Source organism: Rutilus rutilus (genome assembly GCF_951802725.1).
Source record: "Rutilus rutilus genome assembly, chromosome: 20".
Lineage (NCBI taxonomy): Eukaryota > Metazoa > Chordata > Actinopteri > Cypriniformes > Leuciscidae > Rutilus > Rutilus rutilus.
Window position 1 is genome coordinate 33,958,721 of NC_140225.1, and position 26,572 is coordinate 33,985,292.

Sequence of the window (26,572 nt, forward strand, 5' to 3'; positions counted from 1 at the left end):
ATGTTTTGCATGGAAAGCAAGGGCTGCAGGAATGTCACTAAATAATAAAACATGTTCATCAACAGTTACAGTTTTCCCAATAATACCTCATTGGTTATTTAGTCTACCTGACGTATAAAGGTTTTCTTTTAAATCCACTAAGAATAATGGACTTAAAGGGATGGTTCACCAAAAAAATCAAACGTTGTCATCTCTTACTCACCATCATGGTGTTCCAAACCTCGAGTTTCTTCTTCTGTTGAACACAAAATGAGATATTTTAAAGAATGTTGTTAAACAGTTGACGGTAGCCATTGACTTCCATAGTAAGAAAACAGATACTATAGAAGTGGCTGCTGTTAACTGTCTGGCTACCAGTACCAGCATTCTTCAGTAGACTGTAGGCTAATCTCATCTGATCTATAGACTGTACAACACAGGTCTCATCCTGTATACAGACTGAAATCACTTCACACTCACTCACGGGAGGGGGCGGTATGCGCCTAAAGATGGTGTGCGACCCGCCATTAAACCCACAGAAGAAGAAGCCGGTCTGTTCCTATGGTTCTTCCTTCACAAATATACACGAATCCCGCGGGGGGGTTGTAAGACTTTCATGACGACACAGCATTTACCAGGTCATTTACTTTATAACGCTTAAAATAAACGTTAGGTTGTTTTTTTTAACCCCAACCACTGGGTTACACATATTGGGTCACCGCTGGGTTAATTTTACATTGTTGGGTTATTTTTAGTAACAACCCAGCTTTTGGGTTAAACACTGTTCCCGCTGCGACGGTTCGAATGTTAACGGTCGAGTGACAGTCAACAACATACATGAATGTAAAAGGTAAGTCATATCGTTTTATGATGTTTAACTCTTATAACATTAGGTATTGTGTATTGAGACGTTAGCCTACATTGTATCATTAAGTTGTCAGTTTTGTTGTCCTCTATCGATTGTATTATCACAGTTAGCTCGCTAGCAATAATTGTAATTAGTAAAAAAAGACTAGCGAAACAATTTAGATGTATCACTTAACGTTAACAATAATAATACCTGCTTACTTGTACGTCGATAAACTATAAGTAGGTCAATATAGCATTTCGCCATATTTACTATTCCGGACTGCTATTTTTCCGTACTGATGATACTACAATTTATATATTGTCATGCATGTAACTGTATTAAAAATGTATTACAGACCTATTATAGTCATTTTTCTTATAAAACTACGGCTGTTTTTGCATTTATAATGTGTTGTACTAAATGTGTGTGCTTCTGTTTTAGAGAAATGGATTCCTATGTGAAGGAAAGACTACAACAGTGGAACCTCTGCCATTTAATTGAAACATTTCAAGGTAAGCTATTTATATTAGTGATAAATGGGTCATTGACAAGTAAAGCTTAAAAAAAAGGTGTTTTACAAAATATATTTTCAAAACAGATATAATGCATATTTTTGAGTCATGAATAGGGTTTGCCAACTTATGGAAAGGAAAATAAGGGGCAATCGTGGTTCTTTACAGGAAAATAAGGGACACTCAAAATATTTGAACTGCACCACACAGTGCATATCAATTTAGCATCTGCAGTTAAAATGTGTACAAAAGATGTATAAAAGGTTCTCAGACAAACACATTTGGGTCATTTTGTGGAAAAATCAACCAAATTTCAGAAACTTTCCCAGCTCAAATTTTAGTTTTTGTTAAAATATTCTGAAGAAAGACAAACGTAAACGAAGAAGAAAGCCAAAATAGTAGGCTACATGTGATGGATGTATATTTACTGAGTAATTTACAGTTTTGTAAAATGGGTCAAAATTACAATTTTCACCTGAGATTTGGAGTCAGATTACAGGGGGTTAAAATGACCTTAGAGCTGCATCATTATTTTACTTTTACAGTAAAATAGCTAAATCGGTTGACTTTAGCCATCTTTGTTTTATTATAGCTACTGTATGCCAAAGGTGACATTTTAAAAATGGGAAAAAGCACTACTTTTGTTTTTTGCCCAAAGTTTGCATGACTGCAACTCATATTAAAAATATCTTAATATCCTTTCTAATTCTTAACACACTTTTCTTTTGGTTTCTTAATTTTTAAGGCAGAATATGGTTAAATATATAGTCCCAATATATAGGGATGTTAATGTGGCTCCATGAGTAAATTAGTACATATTTTCAATGGTCGCACATTTATATGAAGAAAAAATGATGTTGAAACTAGAAATGTCTTCTATCAACACAACTGAACATTACTGAGTGCCATAAATAGTATTTTTCCAAAGTTTGTGTGCCTGTAACTCTAAAAGTAATAAAGATATCTTAATATCCTTCTATATTCTCAGTCTTAATAAACTTTTCTTTTGTAATCTTCATTTTAAAGGCCCTATATGATTCAGTCCCAGATATAATGTGGCTCCATGTTCAAACTGTTGAATTTGACCCATTTTCTATATATAGCTACACCAACGGATATTATATCATCAACCTCTATTCAAAACGATAAACATAAAAAAATAAAAAAAAATTGTCAGGAAGATACATAGATATGGTAAAGCACATTAACTGACCATGAACGTCTTTGAAATTACAGCCCCCAAAAAAAAAAGAAAAAAAATTATATGGCACTTAATATTTTGAACTAGGCCTAAATGTTTTTGCAACCACGTATGAATAAATGAAAGTGCATACTCTCCAGATAAAGAGAACTTAGGTGATTAGTATGGGCTGCTTTTGGTGCTTGAGATTTTATTGGTTATTTTGTGTTTCAATAACGAGGTCCAGCCACGTCGCCTACGGTAGCTTACAAGTTACTTTAATGTAAAATGTTTTTCTCTATTTAACATTAACTTACAATAGTGAAAGATTTTTGATAACGCCTTCCCTCAGGTAGATTGCATGTTTTCTTGTGTTGTTGGACTGAGTTTAGCAATTCTGAGTGAACAATAATCACGTTGTTTGTAGTCGCCCAAACTGATTAGCCGGAATCAAAACGCGGACAGCGAAAGAATGGATTTGCCGTAAGAGCGAGTCCCGCTGGCTGTGAAGCGGAGCGGCGGCCGGGAGAGGATTCTGCTGGGTCTTAAAGGCTTCCGCGAACATCTATGTTTGCAAAGAAAACAAAGATTTGTCTAAAAGAAATGGTTAATTCTCAATTTAGAGCATATGCCTGAAAATACGGGACAAACTGTGTTCCGTATGGCTTTCATACGGGACGCTTCATTTGATGCCTTAAATACGGGACGATTCCGTATTATACGGAACGGTTGGCAACCCTAGTCATGGACAATGTGTTTAAACAAGTTTAAGTTAAATAGGTAATTAAGATAACAAAACAAAAAATATGTATTATTTAAATGTCCTAAAAATGATTTCAAAGTTAACCAAATAGGTTTTATAGGATAAAGTGATATGCCTGTATGTCATGCATGTAGCAAATTATTTTAAAAGGGAAATAATGCAGTAGGACACAAAATCTGTTCTTTTTCTTGTTCTTCTCAACACAGAGGAAGGAGTGGATGAGGAAAGCTTCATGCTGCTGGATGACGCCAGCATTGCCGCTCTAATTCCAAGAATTGGTTTCAGGGTTAAATTCAAGAAATATCATTCAGAACTTCTGGGAGTAAGTTCACACTCACTAAACCATGAAAGCTTTTTTGATCACGTGTTTCAAGTGCAGTCAGTCTGGTTTGGGGAAAAACAAAATAACTTTTTGCACATCCAAATTTGATGACATTAACACGATGTTATAAAAAGGCAGAACATTCAGTTTCGTATGGTCATAGAGGAGACGCGTATGAAAATGTGTCAAACAGCCATCTAGGGCTGTAATCTCCCAGTCAATTATTGGTCGATACGTTACAGCCCTACAGCCATCATCCACAACTGATAATGTGCACAATCAACATATTCCAACACAGTCACCAATTAATTACATGGCAGGGTCCGAAATTAACTTTTTGGCTCACCTAATAATAAACAGCCTTTTTTTTGTCACATATACATTCATTTCAGAACATTTAATTGAGATAATAAGGTATTATGTTCAATACCAACATAAAACTTTAATTTTAAAAGTATAATAAAAAAAATCTCTATATTGATCAAAATGTAATCAACTTTATTTGTAAAGCACTTATAGAAATTGTAGTTGACCAAAAGTGCTGTACAGAGTGCGTTATCTTTAGCATACTGGCGACACACAGAACAACTCATCACGACAGCGTCTGAATCATATAGCCAGCCTCTTGAAACTCCGCTATCTCCAAACCTCCATTTCTCACAAAACTTTCTTTTTTTATGTAATTCATCCCCCTTTTCGTCTGTGGGTTTTCATTTCAAAGGTTGGCTCACTCCTGGTAAATGTCGCCACATAACAGCTAATAAGCGGCAGCTAGCTGCAGACCGGAAGTTAGCTGCAGTACTAGCTAGCAACAGACCGTCTCTAGCGCTCCAAGTCTCGCGGCACTGTTTACCTTACGGCCCCTGAGACAGTGCCGCGAGACTTGGAGCGCTAGAGACGTTCTGTGGTTTACATAGTGATTACATTACTATTTTGGTATGAACATTCACCCGCCAGTGTGGCGGATAGCCTTTTGAGATTTACTCGCCAAACAGAAAATCTACCCACATTTGGCGCTTGGCGGGTGTTAATTTCGGACCCTGTTACATGGTGAAGCAAACCGCTTCTTAGATCACTGATGTTATAAATAGCTTGCTGACCATGACAATAGCTCTTTTGCATCGACTTGCTCACTCAGATCATCCCTAATGTCAGTACCATCTGAGAGAGCAGCTGAACTGCTACTAAAACAGGGTTTTTCATTTAGTCAGAGATTTTGCAGTTTCCATTCATTTCATATGTCGAGCGTTTGGATGCAGTAACTGGCAGCGAGTGACAGATGGCAGTCCAGGACAGCTTTCAATATGTTCCATTGCAGCCTGTACTTAAAAATAAATGCTAGAATTCTAGTGCCCTCGAATGACCAGCCACCTGTGTCCTAAACAACTCTCCATTCTGCTTGTCCTGTATGACACACAGGCACCAAATGATGCTGTGCTTTCTGCTGTTTACAGGCAGGTTGTTTAAGGCGAGACACTACAGGTGAATAGGGTAACATTTTTAACTAGCAGAAATCACCATGAAACTTTCCCAGTTGATTACCTACATTAAGATGAGAAAAAAATGTATTACAAGTTTTCTGTAATTTAATGTTTAAATATGCAAATTAGGCAATATCTAATTAAATATGCGCTAATTTGCATATATTTTGCACATAAATCTGAGTATTGGATAAAGCCAGGTTAAAAATTATTTTTTTCATTGAGTTCACATATTAGATGGGAAAAAAATTACAGAGGGATTTATGGATATCTACTTTTGTTATCCTGTAAATCAGAATATACTGTCAATAGCCTTAAAAAAAAGATTTTCGCCATGTTTTTTTGGAATAAAATGTTAGATAAATCAGGCTAGGAATAATATATTTACAAATCCTTCTGTAAATGTCTTCATAATATAACTAGGTACAAGACTGGAGAGTTTGGTGTATAGAGGTGCTACTGAAGTGGAGATTTCGGAGAGAAAAGTCATTTTGAGAAAACAGGCTTTAAAGATTTATCATCAGCCAATGAGATTCCGCATTCAGCCCTTTTACTTTCACGATTGGTTGCTGATAAAAAGGAAATGACCATATTTGGATCCGACAGCATTGTACAGGAGAGAGAGAGCTTTCCAGCGGTGTGTGACAGGAGCAGACAGCGATCGCGGAGCAACGGGAGGATTAAGAACGCCAACTTTTGTTGAATTTATGAGAAATCTACAGACGCAAACAGACAAAGTGTGTAAAATAAAGACCTAAATCTGTATGTCGGACTTTTTTTCACCACAAGTCTGAAAGAAGACGTGTTATTGAAGACAAATATCCAAAAATCTGTTTTTGCCTGCCGTGTCTCTCCTGAAGAAGGAAACTGAGATGTTATTTTGGAAGCACTTGGTTGTCTGTCAGTGTCTGTATGTTTTTCACCCATTACATTAGGGGTGGGTGATATGATCAAAATCTTATATCAAAAATGTCATAATTGTCACAATTTTCAATATAATTAAAAAAACTAGCCTAATACTAGCCTAAAACTGCTCTGCTTACTGAAGACAAGTGAACACTGATAAAGAAAGAGCAAAGAAAACAAACTACAATAGAACATATTAGATGCATGAGAAGACATACCTGACAAACTTCAAGAACTAGAAATACTACATAAAAAGTAGTAGGCTAATCAAATGTATAAATAACTGCATAGTCTTTACTGTGTAAATATACATTTGTTCTTATTAAAGTTACTAAAGTGATTCAGTCAAGAGCAGCAAGACATTTTCTCTTTATTTTGTTTGATTAACATTAATAAACGACAGAAGGTAAATTTGGAAGCAGTCACTTTAAGACCGACTTCACGGATCCATTATACTCGTGTGTTTTCTTTCTCAACTGTTTACGTTCACTTTAAGACATAAATTACTGTTTACTTGCAAACACATGGTCACTTTGACGCATATAAAGTATGCGTTTAATCGTTCAAGCCCAATTTGCCGGCAAAAAACACTTTGTCGCGCGTCTCAGACAGCGCTGAGAAACAGAGGGCGAGCGCATATACTGAAATGAGTTCTCTTCCACTGCTAATTGTGCTTCAATGATTTTAAAATCATCTGTTTTTAAACCGCAATGCTTACAAACGCATGCAAACGATAAGCTTTCATGACTGCGACAAATTCTGCATAGCTGCACTGAAGAATCTTCGTTTTATAGCTGATAATGTCTGATATTTACATTCTTTTTCCCCTTTTAAACAGTCTCTGGGCAATAGCCCTGTCAACAATCAATCATGTCCCAGCCAATCACCTCTGAGGAATGACCCACCAACCCCAGCACAGATAGAACTGGAAAGCTGCCAAACAAGAACAAGCAACTCAACCTTTGTAATAGCACGTCTTTTGATACACTTGAACTTACATTTTAGGCTGTTATTTTGTTATGTTTAAGAACAAATTGAATGTTTTTCTTTTCACAGGATATACGAGAAATACTGAGCAATTCTGGCGGATCAGCGTTATTAGCATCTTTAGACAGAGACGGGCACCTAAGCCTCAAGGAGCGATGTCAGATGGTGCGGGTGTTGGTTTCTCATTTGATGGAAAGGTTTGGGGAAAAGTGAGTAGAGGTATTATTAAATAATAAAATCACTTGACCAGTGGAGCTGAATTAAAAAACTGGCCTATATGAACGTTTCATATGCTTGTTTCTTTGTATAGCCCAACAGCTGAGATCAAAAAGGAGATGGCTTTGGCAATAACGGCCCAGTTTCCTTGTCTGAAAAGCAATGAGGGATACGGATATGTAAGATCTGCTGACACAATCTGATTACAAGATAATCAAGGGCTGATAAAGAGACTTAGTGACAGTGATTTATTTATATGTTTTGTTGCAGGAGGTATGGTATACACCTTGTCGTTATCGTCACCCTGCAACCGGGTATCTAGAAGAAAGACTCCGCAACGTGAGGAAACGTCTGAGGAAACAGCCATCCCAGAATTCCTCTTCCCAAACCAGTTTTCCACTGCCAGGTATGAACTAGGGATGGGTGATTACAATAAAGCAAAGATAGAAATAAAATAAACTGTTTTTCAGGTAGGTCTAACATTAGTTTTCAGGAACATACATTGAATAAATTAATCAAATGTAAAATAGCATTGCATATTTGACTGTATAAATTACAGATTAATCCTTATTAAAGTTACAAAAGCTATTCAATTAAGAGCAGTGAGTGATTTTGCTTTTATTTAGTTAACATTAAAAACATAGACAGCAGGAATATTAGGTTGTTGTCACTTTAAGACATAATGCACTGATCCAGTACACTGATGCTGTTACACATGCGTTGTCTTTCTCAGCTGTTTATGTTCACTTAAAGGGATACTTCAGGATTTAGCATTAAGCTTTGTATTAGTAGAAAACCTGTAGTATTTTCGATTGATCCCCCTGAGACCAGAGATTTATGTATTTTTTTGTCTGGAAAAAATCCTCCGATGACGCAAAAATCGTCATTTTGCGTCATCGGAGGATTTTTGGGCCAGAGGCGAGAGACTCCAGCCAGTAGGGGGAGCTGTCCCGCATGTGTTCAACCCGCCCATAGAGGGATCTCACTCACAGAATGTACTCAATAGTGTCAGCCATCTTTCTTTGGAAGCTAAGCTAGCAGGATCTTGTTCTGTGGAGAAAGCGGAGTAGTAGGGGGCTCCTCCGTGAGAGATACGAGACCGGTGCGCCTCACAGGTGCCGCTCATCAGTAATCCTGCCACCGGCCGCACGCCGTTCTCCCGCGGCCCTCAGCCTCGACCTGCTCGCCACAGTAAACATGATAAATTGGCGACTTTAGAACGCAAAAGCCGAATCCCGGACATTTTGGGCGATCTCGAAATCCCGGGCAGACTCGTCACGGAGACTCACTAGTAGCCTAGCCTTGTTGTTTTCAACTGCGCTCTCTTACCGGTAGGCGTGGCTTGGGAGTGGCCTCCTAGGGCAGCGAAGCAAGTGCATTCTGGGAGTTGTTGTCTTTCACCCACATGAGCCAAAAATACATTTTCTGGCTTTTCTCAGTCTAGAAGGCTCCAAATTCAAAAATAATTTCACATTTCTTCTACATAAATGACCCATTTTAAATACACATTCATCTTTCCAGAGGTGAAGTATCCCTTTAAGACATACTTATGGTTTGCTAGGATACTCGCCAAGACTGGCATGTCGAAAAAAAGTGTGAATTTGTTTTTGCGCTTAAAGGTGTGTGTAAATTAAGTGTTATCTCCAGATGCTGCCACCTTCATTAGGCAGTTTACAGATTGCCTCATTAATGTTTGCAGGCTCCATATTAGCATTGGGTTTAAATCCAGAATATTGCCAAAGAGGCACTTTTACGTTTAGCTTTGGAAAAAGAAATTGGCCATCGTCTAGTCCAGGGGTCGGCAACCCAAAATGTTGAAAGAGCCATATTGGACCAAAAAAAAAAAAAAAAAAAAATTCTGTCTGGAGCCGCAAAAAATTAAAAGCCTTATATAAGCCTTACAATGAAGGCAACACATGCTGTAAGTGTCTATATTAGCTTTATTAGCCCCCTTGTATCAAAATGATAAGTAGGCTACAAATACATGATGAGCATTCATGATTAAATGTTCGTTGACAGAAATGTTGAAATTAAATATTTATTATACACATTTTTACAACGTTGAAAAACTTTAACCCTTTCACACGTAAGTTTAAAATATTCTGGCTGACCCCCCAGCGTGAGGTTTTCAAGACGACCGTTATTTAGAATGTGTCACTTTATGGTTTCCATGGTGACGCGTCATTGCGTGTCACGTGACACCGCAGCAACAACAGAGCTGAATGAATGATGATCTGCTTTTATGTCATTTTTCCTTTTTTATTCAAAATATTCACAAATTTGTTAGATATGGCATGAAATATCTGATATTCCGATTGTCAAATATACGCAAGTGGAAGTGTTTTGTTGTTTAAACACTTTTATAACGATCGCGTTAGTTGAGCTGTATGCGCGATGGGCGCCGCCATCTTAGTTTGTGCCGCAGACGCAGTTCAGAGAATCGGATCTGTTGGATTTACAACACGTGAATTCATCCACTTCTCACGAAATACATAAAAGTAAGTGGCTGGTGAACTGGGAGAACAATAGAGTAAACTTTAAAGTTACTTACACAATGTGTATCTGATATGAATAAAACGTGTCTAATTATAATGGAAAGGATTATTATTGCCTCTTCCTTTAACATCAGTGTGTATTTTACAAACTCTAAATGTATTTTTTTTAGTACTTGTATGTCTGAAACCTAAAATAAACATTATGTGGTTGAAAACACTGAAAAGTTGTGATATATGACAGCTCTGAGTGCGCCAGCCAACGCGCGAAAGCACATTTTAATTTAGCAGTTGATCACGTCATGCACTGACCGTTCTAATCACACCGATGTGATCGTTCGTGCGAAAGGGTTAAGAATGTTTGTCATGTTTTTCCTCCTACAGAAATTATATTAAAACAAAAAATATTTTTTCCATTTTCATATTTTTGAAAAAGCTCCAGGGAGCCACTAGGGCGGCGCTTAAGAGCCGCGGGTTGCCGACCCCCGGTCTAGTCAATCAGCTCGCCTCACTCTCGTCATGTGATAAATGAAATCTGACTCCTGCTGCTGATCTGTGATTCCGACTCTCACTCTCATTCGACTCTTTTTTTTCTTTCTCTGTTATCTTGCATTAATAAGCCTCCACTATCTTTCCTGCTTGTGGTTGCCAGATGTTCATGATTTTATTTTAATGTGTTTTAACTTCAATAGAGTCACAGTTATCTTCGACTGACATTCACACAATGCTTGAGTGGCTGAAGAACAATAGAGGCCCTCACAGCCAAGCCATGGAGTTCATGGGACAAACAGCACCTCATCGAGCTGCATGGATTCGATCCTCTGGAACGGAAACCATAGAAGAAGTCAATGGAGAATATCCCAAACTTCACGACTTTCCTGGAATGGTGAGTATAATGATGTGCAGGATAGGGAATTTTCTGATGGGTTTTAGTCTAGATTTATACTTACAGAGTGTGTCTGCTTCCCGAACAGGGCTAGGAAGACTATTCCAAAGTTTAGGTGCTAAGTAGGAAAAGGATCTGCCAGTCTGCAGTTGGTTTTGATATTCTAGGTATCATAAACTGGACAGAATTTTTAGGACTATAAACGTGAAGCCTATTATGCCCCTTTTCACAAGAAGTAAAATAAGTCTCTGATGTCCCCAGAGTGTGTATGTGAAGTTTAAGCTCAAAATACCCAACAGATCATTTTTTACAGCATGTTTAAATCGTCACTTTTTGGGCCTGAGAAAAACGCACCGTTTTAGTGTGTGCCCTTTAAATGCAAATGAGCTGCTGCTGCACGGCACAGGGGGCGGAGCCTCACGAGCTCGCGCTCAGTGTCAGAACAATCTCATCTCACGGAAAGATGATAGTATCAAAACAGAAACTCACAGTAACGGTGTTCCTTTCGACCCGGAGTCAGAGAGTGAGTAGTGCTGTATGGGGATGGAACAGGTATCGTTTAGTTTAATTACGGTTATAAACTATTTGTCATTGCTTGTATCCACTATTAATACAAGCCTGCTGTAGGACCCCATCCGAATGATTTCCAAAAATATATTGATGAGTTTAATAAAGTTTATTGTACATCACACAAAAGATGAAGCGTCAGTTTTACTCATGGAAAATCACAGTAAGAGCTGAGTAAACGCAGTATAAGACGTGCGTAAGTACATAAACAAAATTCGGTAGAGTTGAGGGAGCATTTTCTTCGAATACAAAATGAATCCGCCACGTCTTCAGCGGCTGGCTCAGATTTCTGGAGTAAATAGAGAGAGCTATGCGAATTAATACATCCAGCCACACAACACCTTCAACGCTTGGGAGACATTCTCCTCAGTGCAGAAATGGCGGATGTGTACAACTCGCTGTGAACTCGATCAGGGCGGGTCTATGTTAAAACGGCAGTGTCTGTCAACACTCGTGTGTGGGGCCTGTGGCTGTTGTGATGTCACACCAGCCCCATGGCTGAAACAGGTCGTTGGGAGACACTGCTTATGATTTATGGGGATTCAAAAAAAAGGAGTGAGTGGATTTTTATCACTATAGGGTGGTTGTGTACACACACTGCCAACACACATATTTATGTCCAAACACCATGCAAAAGTGAAATTTGCGTAATAGGTCCCCTTTAAGAGCTCGCTCAAGTACTGGGAAGCTAAATCATTTAGTGCTTTGTAAGTAATTAGCAAGTTTTCAAAATGTAGACAGTGTTTAATTGGGAGCCAATGCAGCGTTGACAGAACCGGGCTAATATGGTCATACTTCCTGGTTCTAGTAAGAACTCTAGCTGCTGCGTTTTGGACCAGCTGGAGTTTGTTTATTATGCGTGCAGGGCAACCACCCAGTAGAGCATTACAATAATCTAACCTTGAGGTCATGAACGCATGAACTAACTTTTTCTGCATTTGTCACTGAGAGCATATGTCGTATTTTTAAGATGGAAGAATGCGGTTTTACAGATGCTAGAAATGTGGCTTTCAAATGAAAGATTGGTATCAAAGAGCACACCCAGGTTCCTAACCGACGACGAAGACTTAACAGAGCAGCCATCAAGTGTTAGACAGTATTCTAGGATATTACATGCAGAGGTTTTTGGTCCAATCATTAGAAACTGTTTTTTCAGAATTAAGTAGTAGGAAATTACTAGTCATCCAAGTTTTTACATCAGCGGCTAATTTTGTGAATTGGTGAGTTTCGTTGGGCACGAAGAAATATAGAGCTGAGTATCATCAGCGTAACAGTGAAAGCTAATGCTATGCTTCCAAATTATATCTCCCAAGGGTAGCATGTACAGCAACGGTCTTAGTACTGAGCCTTGAGGTACTCCATACTGAACTTGTGATTGATATGATATGCTGGAAGATACCATGAAAAGGTTTATATCCCATCTTGGGTCAAGGTTAATGGCACAGTATATAGGCCAGGGATGACTGTTTTTATGCTCTGCACTACAGATAGAGATACTCAGTTTTGTTGTATTAAAGCTGCAGTCTGCCGTTTTTCCTCTTTGTCGCCATCTCTGTTCGAAATCTGCAATTGCAGTTATTCGAGGAATTATCAACTTTACGTGGGTTGTGCCTCGGCATGGCACAGCGCGGATGAATCCAATGTTTTGAGGAGAATGTGTGGCTGTCAATCACCGCGCTGGTGGTGTTGATACTGTCATTCGCAATCACAGATCCTACTTTTCTGAAATATGAACAACATAAGAGTTTTCACCGGAAAATGTCGTCTAAACAAGTGAGTAACATCCACTTTTGTTCTGACCAACTAAGGGGAAAAAAGCATTGCAGTAAATTGCGCCGATTAAATCTAACGATCGCTTATCATATCACGTCAAACTGTGCAAATTATACTTTGTTCTCAAATTGTTAATGTTAACAACATCAGCATTGCGTGACTACATTTAATGCCCTTCTGATATTTGTCCTTGTTTTCGCATGGGCCGGTTGCAGTGTCTTTATTTCTGTAGCCACTCCGAAGTCTTTTGCGTTTTGCAACGGGTGAATCTCTAGTTGTCACTGGTGATTGCCGTTTGAACCTTTCTGGATCCGCCATCAAATTGATAAGTTTAATTATATCAAGTGCTGTGAGAAAAGGCTATAAATCTCCACCTCCAACATCCTCACACTCATATAGCCGACTAGCCGAGACTCTTCTTTATGTGGACAGATGTGACGGAATGATGCAAAAACACTGGCTGGTTATGTACTTGCTCAAAAAATTATTTTGGATAATTTTTAACCCAAAAAAGCTACGGACTGCAGCTTTAAGAAAAAACACTGTTAATGACAAAGTGAAGCTAATAATCCAGAGATGGGTAACAATTTGTTTCAGTCATTACTTTGCCTACAGTATGTTGTTGTTCCTGACCAGGTTTTATAAGCACTTAGTGTCAGTGAACTGCATGTTCTCACACATTAGACACTGGGTAGAGTAGGGTAAGAAAATACAGATGTTTGAGAATAGGAAAGGGTGAAGTCAATACTGAAGAATCTTCATTACAGCTACACATCGTTGTCATTGCATTGTTGATAACGTCTGATATTTACTTTTTTTTTTTTTTTTTTTAAACAGTCTCTGGGCCATAGCTCTGTCAACAATCAATCATGTCCCAGTCAATCACCTATGAGGAATGACCCACCAACCCCAGCACAGATAGTACTGGAAAGCTGCCAAACAAGAACAAGCAACTCAACCTTTGTAATAGCACGTCTTTTGATACACTTGAACTTACATTTTGGTAATTGTTTTATTATATTTCAGAACAAATTGAATGTTCTTCTTTTCACAGGATATACGAGAAATACTGAGCAATTCTGGAGGATCAGCAATAATATCATCTTTAGACAGAGACAGGCACCTAAGCCTCAAGGAGCGACGTCAGATGGTGCGGGTGTTGGTTTCTCATTTAATGAAAAGGTTTGGGGAAACGTGAGTAGAACTATTAAATGATAAAATCACTTGACCAGTGGAGATGATTTAATAAACTTGCCTATATAAACGATTCAAATGCTTGTTTGTATTGCATGTTTCTTTGTATAGCCCAACAGCTGAGATCAAAAAGGAGATGGCTTTGGCAATAACGGCCCAGTTTCCTTGTCTGAAAAGCAATGAGGGATACGGATATGTAAGATCTGCTGACACATTCTGATTACAAGATAATCAAGGGCTGATAAAGAGAATTAGTGACAGTGATTTATTTATATGTTTTGTTGCAGGAGGTATGGTATACACCTTGCCGTTATCGTCACCCTGCAACCGGGTATCTAGAAGAAAGACTCCGCAACGTGAGGAAACGTCTGAGAGGCCAGAAACAGCACAGCAATCCACAGCCATCCCAGAATTCCTCTTCCCGACCCAGCTTTCCACTGCCAGGTTCGTGCTAGGGATGGGTGTTTATATGCAAAGGGTTTTAATGTGTACAGAGAATGCTGTACGTTAGCTGTTTAGACAATTTGCACGGCATAAAACTCTAAAATGAAAGGGATAGTTACATTTACATTTATGCATTTGGCAGAAGCTTTTATCCAAAGCGACTTGCATTGCATTTCAAGGTACACATTTACATTCTTATCAGTTTTTGCTTTCCCTGGGAATCAAACCCATGACCTCAACGCTCTACTGTTTGAGCTACAGGAAAGCTTAATTGTTCACCCAACATTAACTGTCATAATGTCTATCTCCTATGCCAGTGGTTCCCAATTCCAGTCCTCATGACCCACTGCTCTGCACATTTTGTATGTCTCCCTTATTTGACACACCTGAACCAGATCATCAGCTCATTAGGAGAGACTCCATGAATTGAACTGAGTGTGTCAGATAAGAGAGACACACAAAATGTGCAGAGCAGTGGGTCACGAGGACTGGAATTGGGAACCACTGTCCTATGCCATTCCAACTCTGTGTTATTTCATGTCTTTAGTGAAAAACGACACCAGATCTTAGGCAGAATATCTAAGCAATCTGTATTCCAAGTCCTCTGCAGTCATACGGTAGCTTTATGCATACCTGCAAACTTGTCGCTTTTCGGCGACAATCGCCGTTTTCTTGGTCAATTGGGTCATTTACGTGAATCGCGTAGAACAGGAGAGTTTTTTTTTCGGGGGGGGGGGGGGGGGGGGGAATATTGTTTCTCACAGTAACTGCCATGCAGGCTAGAATTGCGAAACATTATTGGATAATTCTTATAATTGACATTTCTCTGGGCCAATCGGAATCTTAGCACTTTTTCTCTTGGCCAATTGGAATCTTAGCACTTGCGTCAGAATCTTGAAGCACACAGCGTCAACTGAGCTGAGCTGAGCTCGCCATTTGATGAGACGACTGGCTACCGTGCGAGTCTAATGGAAACTCGCGCATGAATTTTCCTGCATTTTAGCGCCCACCAAAATGATTTTTTGTCCCGCCAAAGTCTTATTTGATCGGTGAGTAATGTAGATGAACGGCTGCGTTTGTGACAGGGTGTATGTTTAACTGAAAGAACGAGCAGAGAGAGAGAGAGAGAGAGCCGGTCGCGCGCGCGCACTCTCTGTGTAAACGACTTCACCGTCTCCAAACTAGGCGCTGTGTTGCTCTCTCTCCCTCGCACGCACATATTAATCATAAATAAATCGACACGGTGGTAAAAGGTCGAAAGACCTTTTTTTTCTGAATTACTGCTGGGTGTGAATTTTGCTAAATAAGTTTCCTTATCTTCTCTGAAAAGCGTTCTGGACATTCAGCTGACTTAAACAACACTTTAATTAAACGAAATAAAACTATACAGTGATGAAATGTTTTTATGTTGACACAAATCTTGGATGTCAGTGTCCTAACTGCTGGCATAATCACACAACGCGCACGACACGTCCAATTCGCGAACTAATGACTCCTTTGAACCGATTCATTTTAATGAATGGTTAAAACAACTAATCTTTCCAACAGTGAACTCAGGTGACGTCTGAATCGGTGTAACTAATCAGTAACACTTTACAATAAGGTTATATTTATTACATAAATTATATAAAAAAGTACAGTTTGCTAACTCAAGCTTAAACTTCAAAATAAAGAAAACCACTTGTTTAAAAAAAAAAAAAAAAGCATATGACCACATTTTTCCACACAGCGCTATCAAGAATCGATAAGAGAATCGATAAAGAATTGGATCGATAATCAGAATCGTCAGTGGCATTATTATTGATAAAATCTTATCAATTCCCATCCCTATGTGAAGACCGTAAAATTATAATCAAACATTAAAGAACATACATGTTTTTTTTAAGAGGTTTTTTTTTTTTTTTAAGAGTTAAAAGATTAAAACATTTTGCTAACATGAGGTCTTATTGTGTCACTGTCAGTCTTTTTACATCAGTGCAAAACTAGGGTATGCAGATTAATTATTATTATTATTATTATCCATTATTCATCAGCATGCATTGATTAATCCCATGGCATGTAGCAAAAAAAAACATGCCATCACTGGAACTAAGGGCCCAACCCCAACCCTTGAAAAACAACCCCACACCATAATCCCCCCTCCACCAAAACATTGGCCTTTGAGTCAATAAAAAAACCAAGAATACTTTGCGTCAAACAACGCCTCCTTAGATGTTCTAAAATGATTGTAAACCACGGCTTCACTGGGCTTTATCGCTTTTTAAACTGTTATAATATGGGCTAAAACAGGGGTTAGTAAATGATGACATTATTTATAAAATAAGAAACGTGTGCCTATGGTAAGCTAGAGCAGTGGTTCTCAACTCTGGTTCTGGAGTATCCCCAACTGTACTTATTTTGGGTGTCTTCCTTATATGACACCCATTTCCCATCTTGGAGTCTTTACTAATGTTGCATTCCATTAACCCCGGAAGTCGGAGCTGGGAATGATGTCACACCCGAGTTGAAGCTTGCTCTCTCGAAATGCAAACAAACATACAACATAAAGTAGCTGTGTTTTGCACAGATAATGCTGAAGTATCATATCCACAAAATATTACTACTGTTGATGCTCTGAGCTAGCCTGGCTAACGTCAGACCACTTTCTCTTTGAGACGTGGTCTGGATACTACATGTTCATTTTCTCGTATTTGAGGCGTGGTTTACGAATGCCCAGAGCCGTTTATTGGGCGCTACAAATGTCTATCAAATGCGCCTGTACGTAGCTTATAGCCAATCGTTTCAATTATACCAGATGACGTATGTAGAGCGACAGATATTCAACGAAGAAGACGACGATGGGTCAGAGATTTATGTGTACACCAGAGAGTCCTGCACGGGTCCGATTTTGTAAATCCGCACCCGACCCGTTTTCCAACAGCAGCACTAATAAAAATCTGCACCGACCCGCTTAAAATAGAACCGACACCCGACCCGCACCCGAAATAAAATCAGTTTAGACCATCACATTATAGACACTTACAAAAATGTTTATTGCCAGGTCATACAGAAGTTATTACACGACAATTAACACAAGGACAACTTCAGCCGAAGCTGTCAAAAGGCCGATACATGAAGAACATGGCTAACGTTACCACACAAATCGAACAGACGCGGCTACACCACTATATGCCACGCAATTTCGTCTAGCCTACATCTGGCCATTTTGGGTTCAAACACGCCCTGCACACCACACATACTAACAGTGTTAAATATGAAAAATACCGTTCGATAGAACGGCTTTGTTACCAGTTATCTGCGTGCTTCCTCAGGGATGAAGTTCCACATTTGCGGCTATCCAACACGAAAATGTTTGCAGCAAAGCTTTTTACAATATTTTCTTCAGATAACTCCAAATTTCTCCCACACACTGGACTTGATTTTTGATGACGTATTGTCGACAACTTTACAATCTCCACTAGCTATTCTTTTCTTCAACTCCTCAGCATCCATCTCGACGACTGCAAGCAGATCGCGCGCGGTTATGATGAATTTTTAAAAGTGGAAGTAGCCTAGGTAACGTTATAGATCCTGGGAGGGGTGGCGCGTCGGCACAAATAAACTGATGTGGATTTTAAATTATTTTATCAACTTGAAATACAGGCATATTTTTGTAGATGTGTTTGCTTGCTAAACTAAATATGCATATATTTTTACGTCTGTCATGTTGGATCCATAGATAAACAAACTGCTTCGGTGTGTCGTCATCGTCTTGCTGCTCCCTCTCCGTTCTGTGATTGGTTCCCTATTTCAGGGGAAAAATTAGCCCATGGTAGCCAGACTACCTTGCAGCGTGAATAAAATCGCGCTGCTCAAGGCAGTATGGGGAAACCCAGGCTAGCTCTGAGCAGCCATATTGGATTATGAAGTTGGGGTTGTTCCAGTTCCTTCAAGTTTCCCATTTGGAATTCTGACTTGAGGAGGCGTTCCTACCAGTTTCCCACTTCAGAGTACAAATGAGACTCTCCATAACATGCTGATAATTTGAATCAGGTGTGTTTCTTTAGAGAGACAGCATGCTGTGCTGGGTGAACTCTAGGGCTGCATCTAACGGTTATTTTTGTTGTCGATTAATCTATCGGTTTTTTTTTTTTTTTTTTTTGATTAGTCGACTAATCTAACGATTATTTTCCTGATTAGTCTAATGGCTATTTTTTGGATTAGCTGATTCATCCTTTGGCTAACTTTTCAATAAATAATAAGTACAACTTCTACCATTAGTATTTCAAACTTTTATTAAATAATTTTCTAAAAAAATACTTTGAAACCGTGACATCCTTTTGATGAAAGAAATCTTGCACACAGCTTTGCCTCTTCCTGAGAAATAAACAAACTCAAAAATAACATCAGTAACATATTTAAACATGAAATCTATGAATGCTAACAATATATCAGCTGTAGTGCATCTGTATATTATTTTAATATGAAATCTATAATGACAAATAATTGTATTTCAGAAAGGGTAGTGTATTTGTCATTTTATTCTGAAATATACGAATGCAGGAAGCATTTTAAACTTTTTCAACTAATGATACTATTTATCATAAAATGTAAGATGTACACATTCACAGTGTTGGCCTAATTAGGAAGTGTGTTGTTTACTATAATCTGTCATTTATTACCGTAGTTGGGAGTATGATTTACTTCACTGATAGTAAACGGAAATGCACTTGTATTTATGTGCAAAAGGTTCACATACACTAGCTTACTGCCTAGTGTTCATAAATCTAATGTTAGTTGTTTATTTTTAAAGTCTACATGTGCATACACAACTTCAAACAACTGGCAAATGCACTGAAAGCATTGTTGCAAGATTAAAGTTGAAGTTATAAGTTAAGGTCCGTTTTGTTGTCACCATAACTGTGCGTTCACACCGCCGCCGACTTGAGCTTCCAAAGTTACCGGAAGTCATTCATTTTCAATGGAAGCTGGCTTCTCTCAGCTGCAAGGAGCGTCAAATCCATCGGCGTCGCGTTTTGGGCGTTTTGAGCGTTTTGAGCGTCAATCTGAAAGTTGAGAGAAGCTCAACTTTATGGTAATGAGCTATGACGCGGTTCAGCGGCAAGCAGCGGCAAAACGCCAGCAACCAATCAGAATATAGACGTCCTTCGCGCTGGCTGATTCCGGAGAAACATACGATGTAAACTTTCGTTCCTACCAAAACATTAGTTCCGAGAAAATGGAGGAGAAACTGATAATCGCTGTTGCTGGGTTTCCTATCATTTATGACGAAATTTATGACGTTATTATATAAAAATGTATGACGTTATTTTCATATAGGGACCAGTTACAAAAGAGAGAGAGCCCCGGCCGCGCGCGCGCACTCACTCACCTTAACCGTCTTCAAACAACACGTCTTGCTCGCTCTCCCTCGCGCATATTAATCAAAATAATTTTTCCCGACCAAATGTGACCAAAACGGTTATAAAAATGCTGTCATTATAAAAGGTTTCTAGTGTCAATGTATTGCTTGTTTTTTTTCCTGTTTACATTTCATGGTGTGACACAGACTTCAGAGCGGCCAAAGCGTCAAGAAGCTTCTCCGTACTTTTTGACAAGCGTCCTTGACAGGGCGGCCAGAGCTTCTTTGCAGCTCAAGTCGGCGGCGGTGTGAACGCACAGTAATAAAGAACATCTGCAATGTTAGCGATTAACATTAGCGTTATTACCTAGTACACCAACAGCTTTAGCTCTAAGGAGACTTCGATGAGTTTTTGACCAAAACACAGCAGGTAAGAACGCAACAACAGCTCCCAAAACTCACTGTAATAAATGCTAAGTTACTTACCCAGCTGGCTCGTCGTTTTGAGGTCGGAGAGTCCCAGGATGTTTTCTTTTAAGGTGCTCGTATGTACACAGCAGTTGGTATGCCATTTCAGCTTTACAGCTGAACAAAGCACCATTTTATTTGGCCTCAGTTTACAGCATTCCCACACTATTGATGATTGTGGCCTGGATCGTGTGATAGATTCTCATTTTCACCATGCAGTATTCGGCATTATTCAAGATAAACGTAAATAATTGTGGCCCTTGTGAACTCCATAACCAGGTTTGGCAAACACTGAGGTGTTGGTTTTTGTTTTATATAGTTGTCTTCCCTCATTTTAATGTGTTTTATCTTCAATAGAGTCACAGTTATCTTCGACTGTCATCCAAACAATGATTGAGTGGCTGAAGAACAATAGAAGCCCTCACAGTCAAGTCATGGAGTTCATGAGACATACAGCACCTCATCGAGCTGCATGGATTCGATCACCTGGAACAAAAACCATAGAAGAAATCAATGGAGAATATCCCAGACTTAACGACTCTCCTGGAATGGTGAGTACAATTTTCTGAAGGGTTGTTTTAGCCTGTAGTAAAAATCCTACATTCATTTAGAAAACAAAAATGCTTCATCTTATTCAATCTGTTGTTACTTGCAATCTAGCATTATTATCGTTGTTTTTATCTAGATATTACAGGACTTTGAAGTTGTATTCCCTGACCATGCTGACCGCCTTTATGAATTCTGGGCTCCTGTCTTCACTGACCGGATTTTACTTTTTACAAAAAAAGAACCCAAGGCTTCTGACGTCCTTCCAGAAAATCTGGAAACACTGCCAATAGGTAGGACATCCTATTAAAATCACACACAGAATACCATGTTTACTACAGCTCTCTAAAATGCATTGTTCTGACTGGTTGGCTGAGGTTCTAAGTGGTTGAATTTTCATAACTGCACAAGAAGTTAGGGTTAAAAGATTAGTTCAGTTCAGAATTAAAATTTCCTGATAATTTACTCACCCGCGCATCATCCAAGACATTCATGTCTTTCTTCCCTCGAAAAGAAATTAAGGTTTTTGAGGAAAACATTCCAGGATTTTTCTCCATATAGTGACTTCAATGGGGTCCAACGGGTTGAAGGTTCAAATGTGAGTTTCAGTGCAGCTTCAGAGTCTCGACACGATCCAGCCGAGGAATAAGAGTCTGATCTAGACAAACCAGCGGACATTTTATAACAAAAATAAACATTATACACTTTAAGCACAAATGCTCTTCTTGCACGTCCACGACTTCACGCGTTACGTAATCACGTTGAAAGGTCACGCGGAAGAACAGACCCAGTGTTTACAAAGCAAACGTGCAAAGACTAAGTCAAACGCCATTTACAAAAACTTAAATAATAAATAAAAGGTAAACCAACGATGTCGGATGATATTGAAGTTGCAGGAGAAAATGAGATGTTTTTGCCCTTCCCTATATTTTTTTAACCGGAACACGCGTGACCTTTCAACGCAATTACGTAATGCATCACAGCTAGTGCAAGATGAGCATTTAAAAAAGTATATAAATGTAAAAAAAGAAAAAGAAAATGACCAGTGTTTTGTCTAGATAAAACTCTTATTACTCAGCTGGATCGTGTAGAGACTTTGAAGCTGCACCGAAACTGACTTTTGGACCTTCAACTCGTTGGACCCCACTGAAGTCACTATATGGAGAAAGATTCTGGAAAGTTTTCCTCAAAAACCTTAATTTCTTTTTGACTGAAGAATGAAAGACATGGACATCTTGGATGACGTGGGGGAGAGAGTAAATTATCAGGAAATTTTAATTCTGAAGTGAACTAATCCTTTAAATGCTTCCCAGACAGCAACACAGTGTCGATCCACATCTGGGCCGTGTGGAATCCACGTGTACCAGATGTGGGCCGGATCTGGGACGATACTATGTTGCTGTCTGTTATCCACATTTTCCTTTTTGAAGTGATTTTAATCATATTTTAAGCAATTTAAAACCATCATGGTGAACAGTGCACATCTGAAGTGTCTCAGCTGAAGGAAATAATCCATTATTTATCGGATTTAATATATCGGCCACATTTTCTTATCGGGCCGATAACGATGACATTAAAAATGATCATATATCGGCCAATAACGATATGGTGGCTGATATATCGTGCATCCCTACTTATGTGGCTTATCAAACAAGAAACAAAGTAGGTTGGGACTTGATTTTATCCACTGATTGTTGATTGTACTGTAAAAAGTGGGTGCTCCATACTAGGATGGAGGCAGATCTGTACATGCTAGAAGGCATTGCAATAGTCTAGTCTGGATAAAACAGGAACTTGGACAAGAAGTTGTGTTGCTCCAATAGGAAGGGCTTGACCTTTTAAATGTTGTACAAGGTAAATCTGCATGATCGGGCAGTTCTAGCAATGTAGTCCGTGAAGCTTAACTGATTGTCAGACATAACTCCACGATTCCTAACTTGAAGGTGTGATTGTTGGTGAAGTGTAAATGTTCACTGGAACCACGCACTCGAGTTTGTCATCAGTGTAGCAGTGATAAGAAAAGCCATGTGCTTGCTTGAATGACAGATCCTAGTGATGACATGTAGATGGAGAAGAGGAGTGGTCCCAGTACTGAGCCCTGAGGCACTCCAGTAGTTAGTTGGTGTTAGTCGAACACTGTGTTACACACGACTACTGCAGCAAGCCTAAATGCCCGGATATTCTCACAGCAAAGTTCTTTTTCCTTCTTCGTTTAGGGGGAAAACGAAGTTCGAAATGCGTGAGCAGGGTTATACTGTTTTCGAACATCTGACATTGCCCACACTGCTGAGAGCGGCGTTTAGATGAATATGTAAATATGCGCTTTACTCTCAATAACAAAATAAACACACAACAAAATTGAGAAACTAGCAAGCATTTTAATAAAGCACAAGAAAAGCATCTGATCGTAGTGTAAGGGGATTTACAGTCAGAGACCCAGAAGCAGATATGATGAATGAAGACCTGGAGTCAGAATTATAATAAATTCAACTATAAACAGGAGAGTCGTCTCAAAACATCAAGGTAATATGTTCTTTGTATTAGCTCTCAAGGAGAGGACACTTTAGTCTAACATAGTAAAGTACAGCTTTAACTGAGAAATGGTCCCTTAAACTAATAGACTTCAATGACCATAGTTGTCAGGGTACCCTAGAAAAGCAGATGTATGTATTGACACATTGAAGACATTTCTCAAACAAAACACCTTTCCACATTTCATTTCTGGAAGCCGGGCTAAATAAGCAAGCACTGTTCCTGCATTCATATATCAAACACAGACATTAGAGAATACATGAAAAGAACATTTCAGTAATCACATGGTAACTATTATAACAAAGTAAAATCTTACAAGCAGAGAAGTCATTCAACTCATGTGATGTTTAGAAGGAAAAATATTGATTAGTACCTTGATTATAATCGCTCATTAGATATACTTTGAAGCAGCAGTAGATTCCAGAATCCATCCCTTCAATAGCAACGTGGATATGTTTGTTTGCACGAGCTCTCTAATTCCACACTCTAAAAGTCATGTCACATTTATAAAATAGCACTTTATACGATAGATTGTTTAAAATCAAGCAGCTTTACCGTATTAAACATGATAAACAGTGTCAGTCTCATTTCATCTCGATTTCTACTATAAAGCGGCTCTCCAGTGTTCATGTTTTCACTCGTGGACGTCTAACTTCCACGGACTCGAGGATTTTCCACGTAATCGCCACAGGCCAATGGGAGTTCGAAGGCGTTTACCAGTCGGAGCGAACTTTTCCAGAAAGTTCTCTTTGACAAGCTGTTTCAAACCTCCAACACGAACTCCAAACTAACTTGTTTTGGCCTGAGTTTGTTCGAAATGACGTCACATCAGTTCGGTCTTTGATTTCGCTTGCCTTCATGCATACATGGATTAACCATTCACAATAAGACCAGTAACCTGAATTAAGAAAATAAATGGGGTCAATTTTGGTTTAATTTTGACTTCAACAGAGGTCTGACTAACTTTATTTATATTTATTTTTTATTTTTTTAGGCTGTTTCTAAGTGCGTATGAAAGAAGTTTGTAGAGATGACAACTGTAAGCTTAACTTTTTTTCTGATGTGTTTGCTCTGTAAATTTGTCGTTCAAAGATGTTCGTGGAGAAATTGCCTTAAATTGCCTTCCTGTCATCCTGCCGTCATCGCCATATCGCACAAGTGAGAAAATTGTGCGTCCAACATATGCTGAAATGAAGCGCAGCTTCATTGACATTCAACCTGTAAGTAAAAGCAACACTGCAAAATCAGCTGTATTAAATTACACTGGATCCATATGGATCCATTCCTCCTCTTTCCTTCAGGGATTGTGCTTGTTAACAGCAGGTGTCATGACTAATGTTCAATCATCACTTTTAGTAGTCCAGTCATTTTATGAAAAAAGGTTGAACAAATTGCAACAGAAGCAAACTCAACTGATTTTATATCCTCAGTATGTCCTGAGTAAGGGAAAAAAAGCCCCGAAGAATCCCATTAGGGGAAAGTTTAGAAAAAGACCCAAATATAGCCTATTCATACGCCTATTCATTCTTTTTCTCACGTGAATAGGGTAAAAAATGTAACCTTTAGATATCACCATGAAAATTACTGAGTTGATTACTTACAACAAGACAAACAAAAAATGTATTACAAGTTTTTTTTAATTGTTTGTTAACATGGACAAACGGTGCATAATCTAATTACGTATGTGTTAATTTGCATAAATACCACAACAGATCTAAACATTGGGTATAGCCAGGGGAACATGTCAAAGAATGAATAGGCGTATGAATAGGCTATATTTGGGTCTTTTTCTAAACTTTCCCCTAATGGGATTCTTCGGGGCTTTTTTTTTCCTTACTCAGGACATACTGAGGATATAAAATCAGTTGAGTTTGCTTCTGTTGCAATTTGTTCAAGGTTGACCCCCATTTTGGCTTAAAATGACTGGACTATAGGGGCTGTTTGCACAACACCGTTTTCAACTAAAAACGTAAAACTTTTTTATGCGTTTTGGCCGTTCGTTTACACGACAACGGCGTTCTGGGTGCCTGAAAACACAAACTTTTGAAAACGGGTTTCAAAGTGCACGTTTTTGAAAACCGTCTCCGTGTAAACAACAAAAACGTGAATCTCTGAAGACGATGACGTCATGCACATGCGTATTACGTGTTTAATCTATAGTGTTTCATCGCCATCTACTGGCCTGGCAGCAGAACACAGCGTTTTTAGTGTGTGAATGGGGATCGTTTTGACAACGGTGACGTCTGCACGTGGAAAACTCAAGGAAAAACGTCTCCTTTTTTAAGCATATCGTTGTCGTGTAAACGTACCTTTAGATTGAACATTTTATTTAATTCTACAGCACTGCTTCAGTGTTACTTTTACACAGTGTAATTTAACACTCTGCTGACTTTGCTTCGATTCATTTGTGAACATGTATTGTATCCATGGAATATTGTCACAATGTATGTCAACTGAACTTTATTTATTCTATTTAAGGTTGGAACGAATATGGTTCATTACCTGGACAGCGAGACGAGCCCGGATCCACATGTGTTGGTGCTTGGGGACAAAGGGAACTTCTCTGAAGTGTTTGTCATTTTCAACAGGGAGGCAATTGAACAGGAGACTTTAGTTCAAGCTGTGGATTTATGTTTCAAAATGTTTCATGTCTATGCCATAAACTATCCAAAGCCCTCTGCTCCCATCTGGGAGTTTTTGCAGCATGCCATCTTTAAAATTCCTGGAGGAATCCCTTCAACACACTGCTGCCTCCTTAAAAACTTCGTTTTTAGTGTTACTGATCATTAGTAGGTCCAGTAGTCAACAGATGCATTTGTAGTTTTATCACTATGTATTTATAACCCAATGCATACAGTGTTGTCCTACATTACCTGCTGGAGCCCCTCAGTGTTCATGCTTTATAGAATGAAGAACTTGTGAATAACCAAAAAAGATTCTGTATTTATCTTTAAACAACATTAAATAAATTAGCAAACAACTAAATGAGCTTAATCGATGTTCATTCCTATTCTTCTAAAATGAATTTCTACTTATCTTCATGTTATCTTCATGTTATCTTCATGTTATCTTATGTTGAAGATCAAAATCTTTATGGAAATCACATTTGTATGAGGAGAAATAATTATAATAA

General features: G+C 38.7%; 1 protein-coding gene across 1 annotated transcript; it reads left to right on the forward strand.

The window, feature by feature from the left end:
• Nucleotides 1-461: 461 nt before the first annotated feature.
• Nucleotides 462-26,567, forward strand: LOC311279768 (uncharacterized protein). The gene is made up of 16 exons (XM_084391470.1): nt 462-829; nt 1,271-1,341; nt 3,491-3,606; nt 6,832-6,957; nt 7,050-7,189; nt 7,291-7,375; nt 7,467-7,602; nt 10,381-10,574; nt 13,752-13,877; nt 13,969-14,108; nt 14,220-14,304; nt 14,396-14,552; nt 20,719-20,912; nt 21,047-21,200; nt 24,532-24,659; nt 25,918-26,567. Exons 2-16 carry the CDS (start codon nt 1,275-1,277, stop codon nt 26,227-26,229), a joined length of 2,160 nt encoding a protein of 719 aa, XP_084247596.1. The 5' UTR covers nt 462-829; nt 1,271-1,274; the 3' UTR covers nt 26,230-26,567.
• Nucleotides 26,568-26,572: the final 5 nt, after the last annotated feature.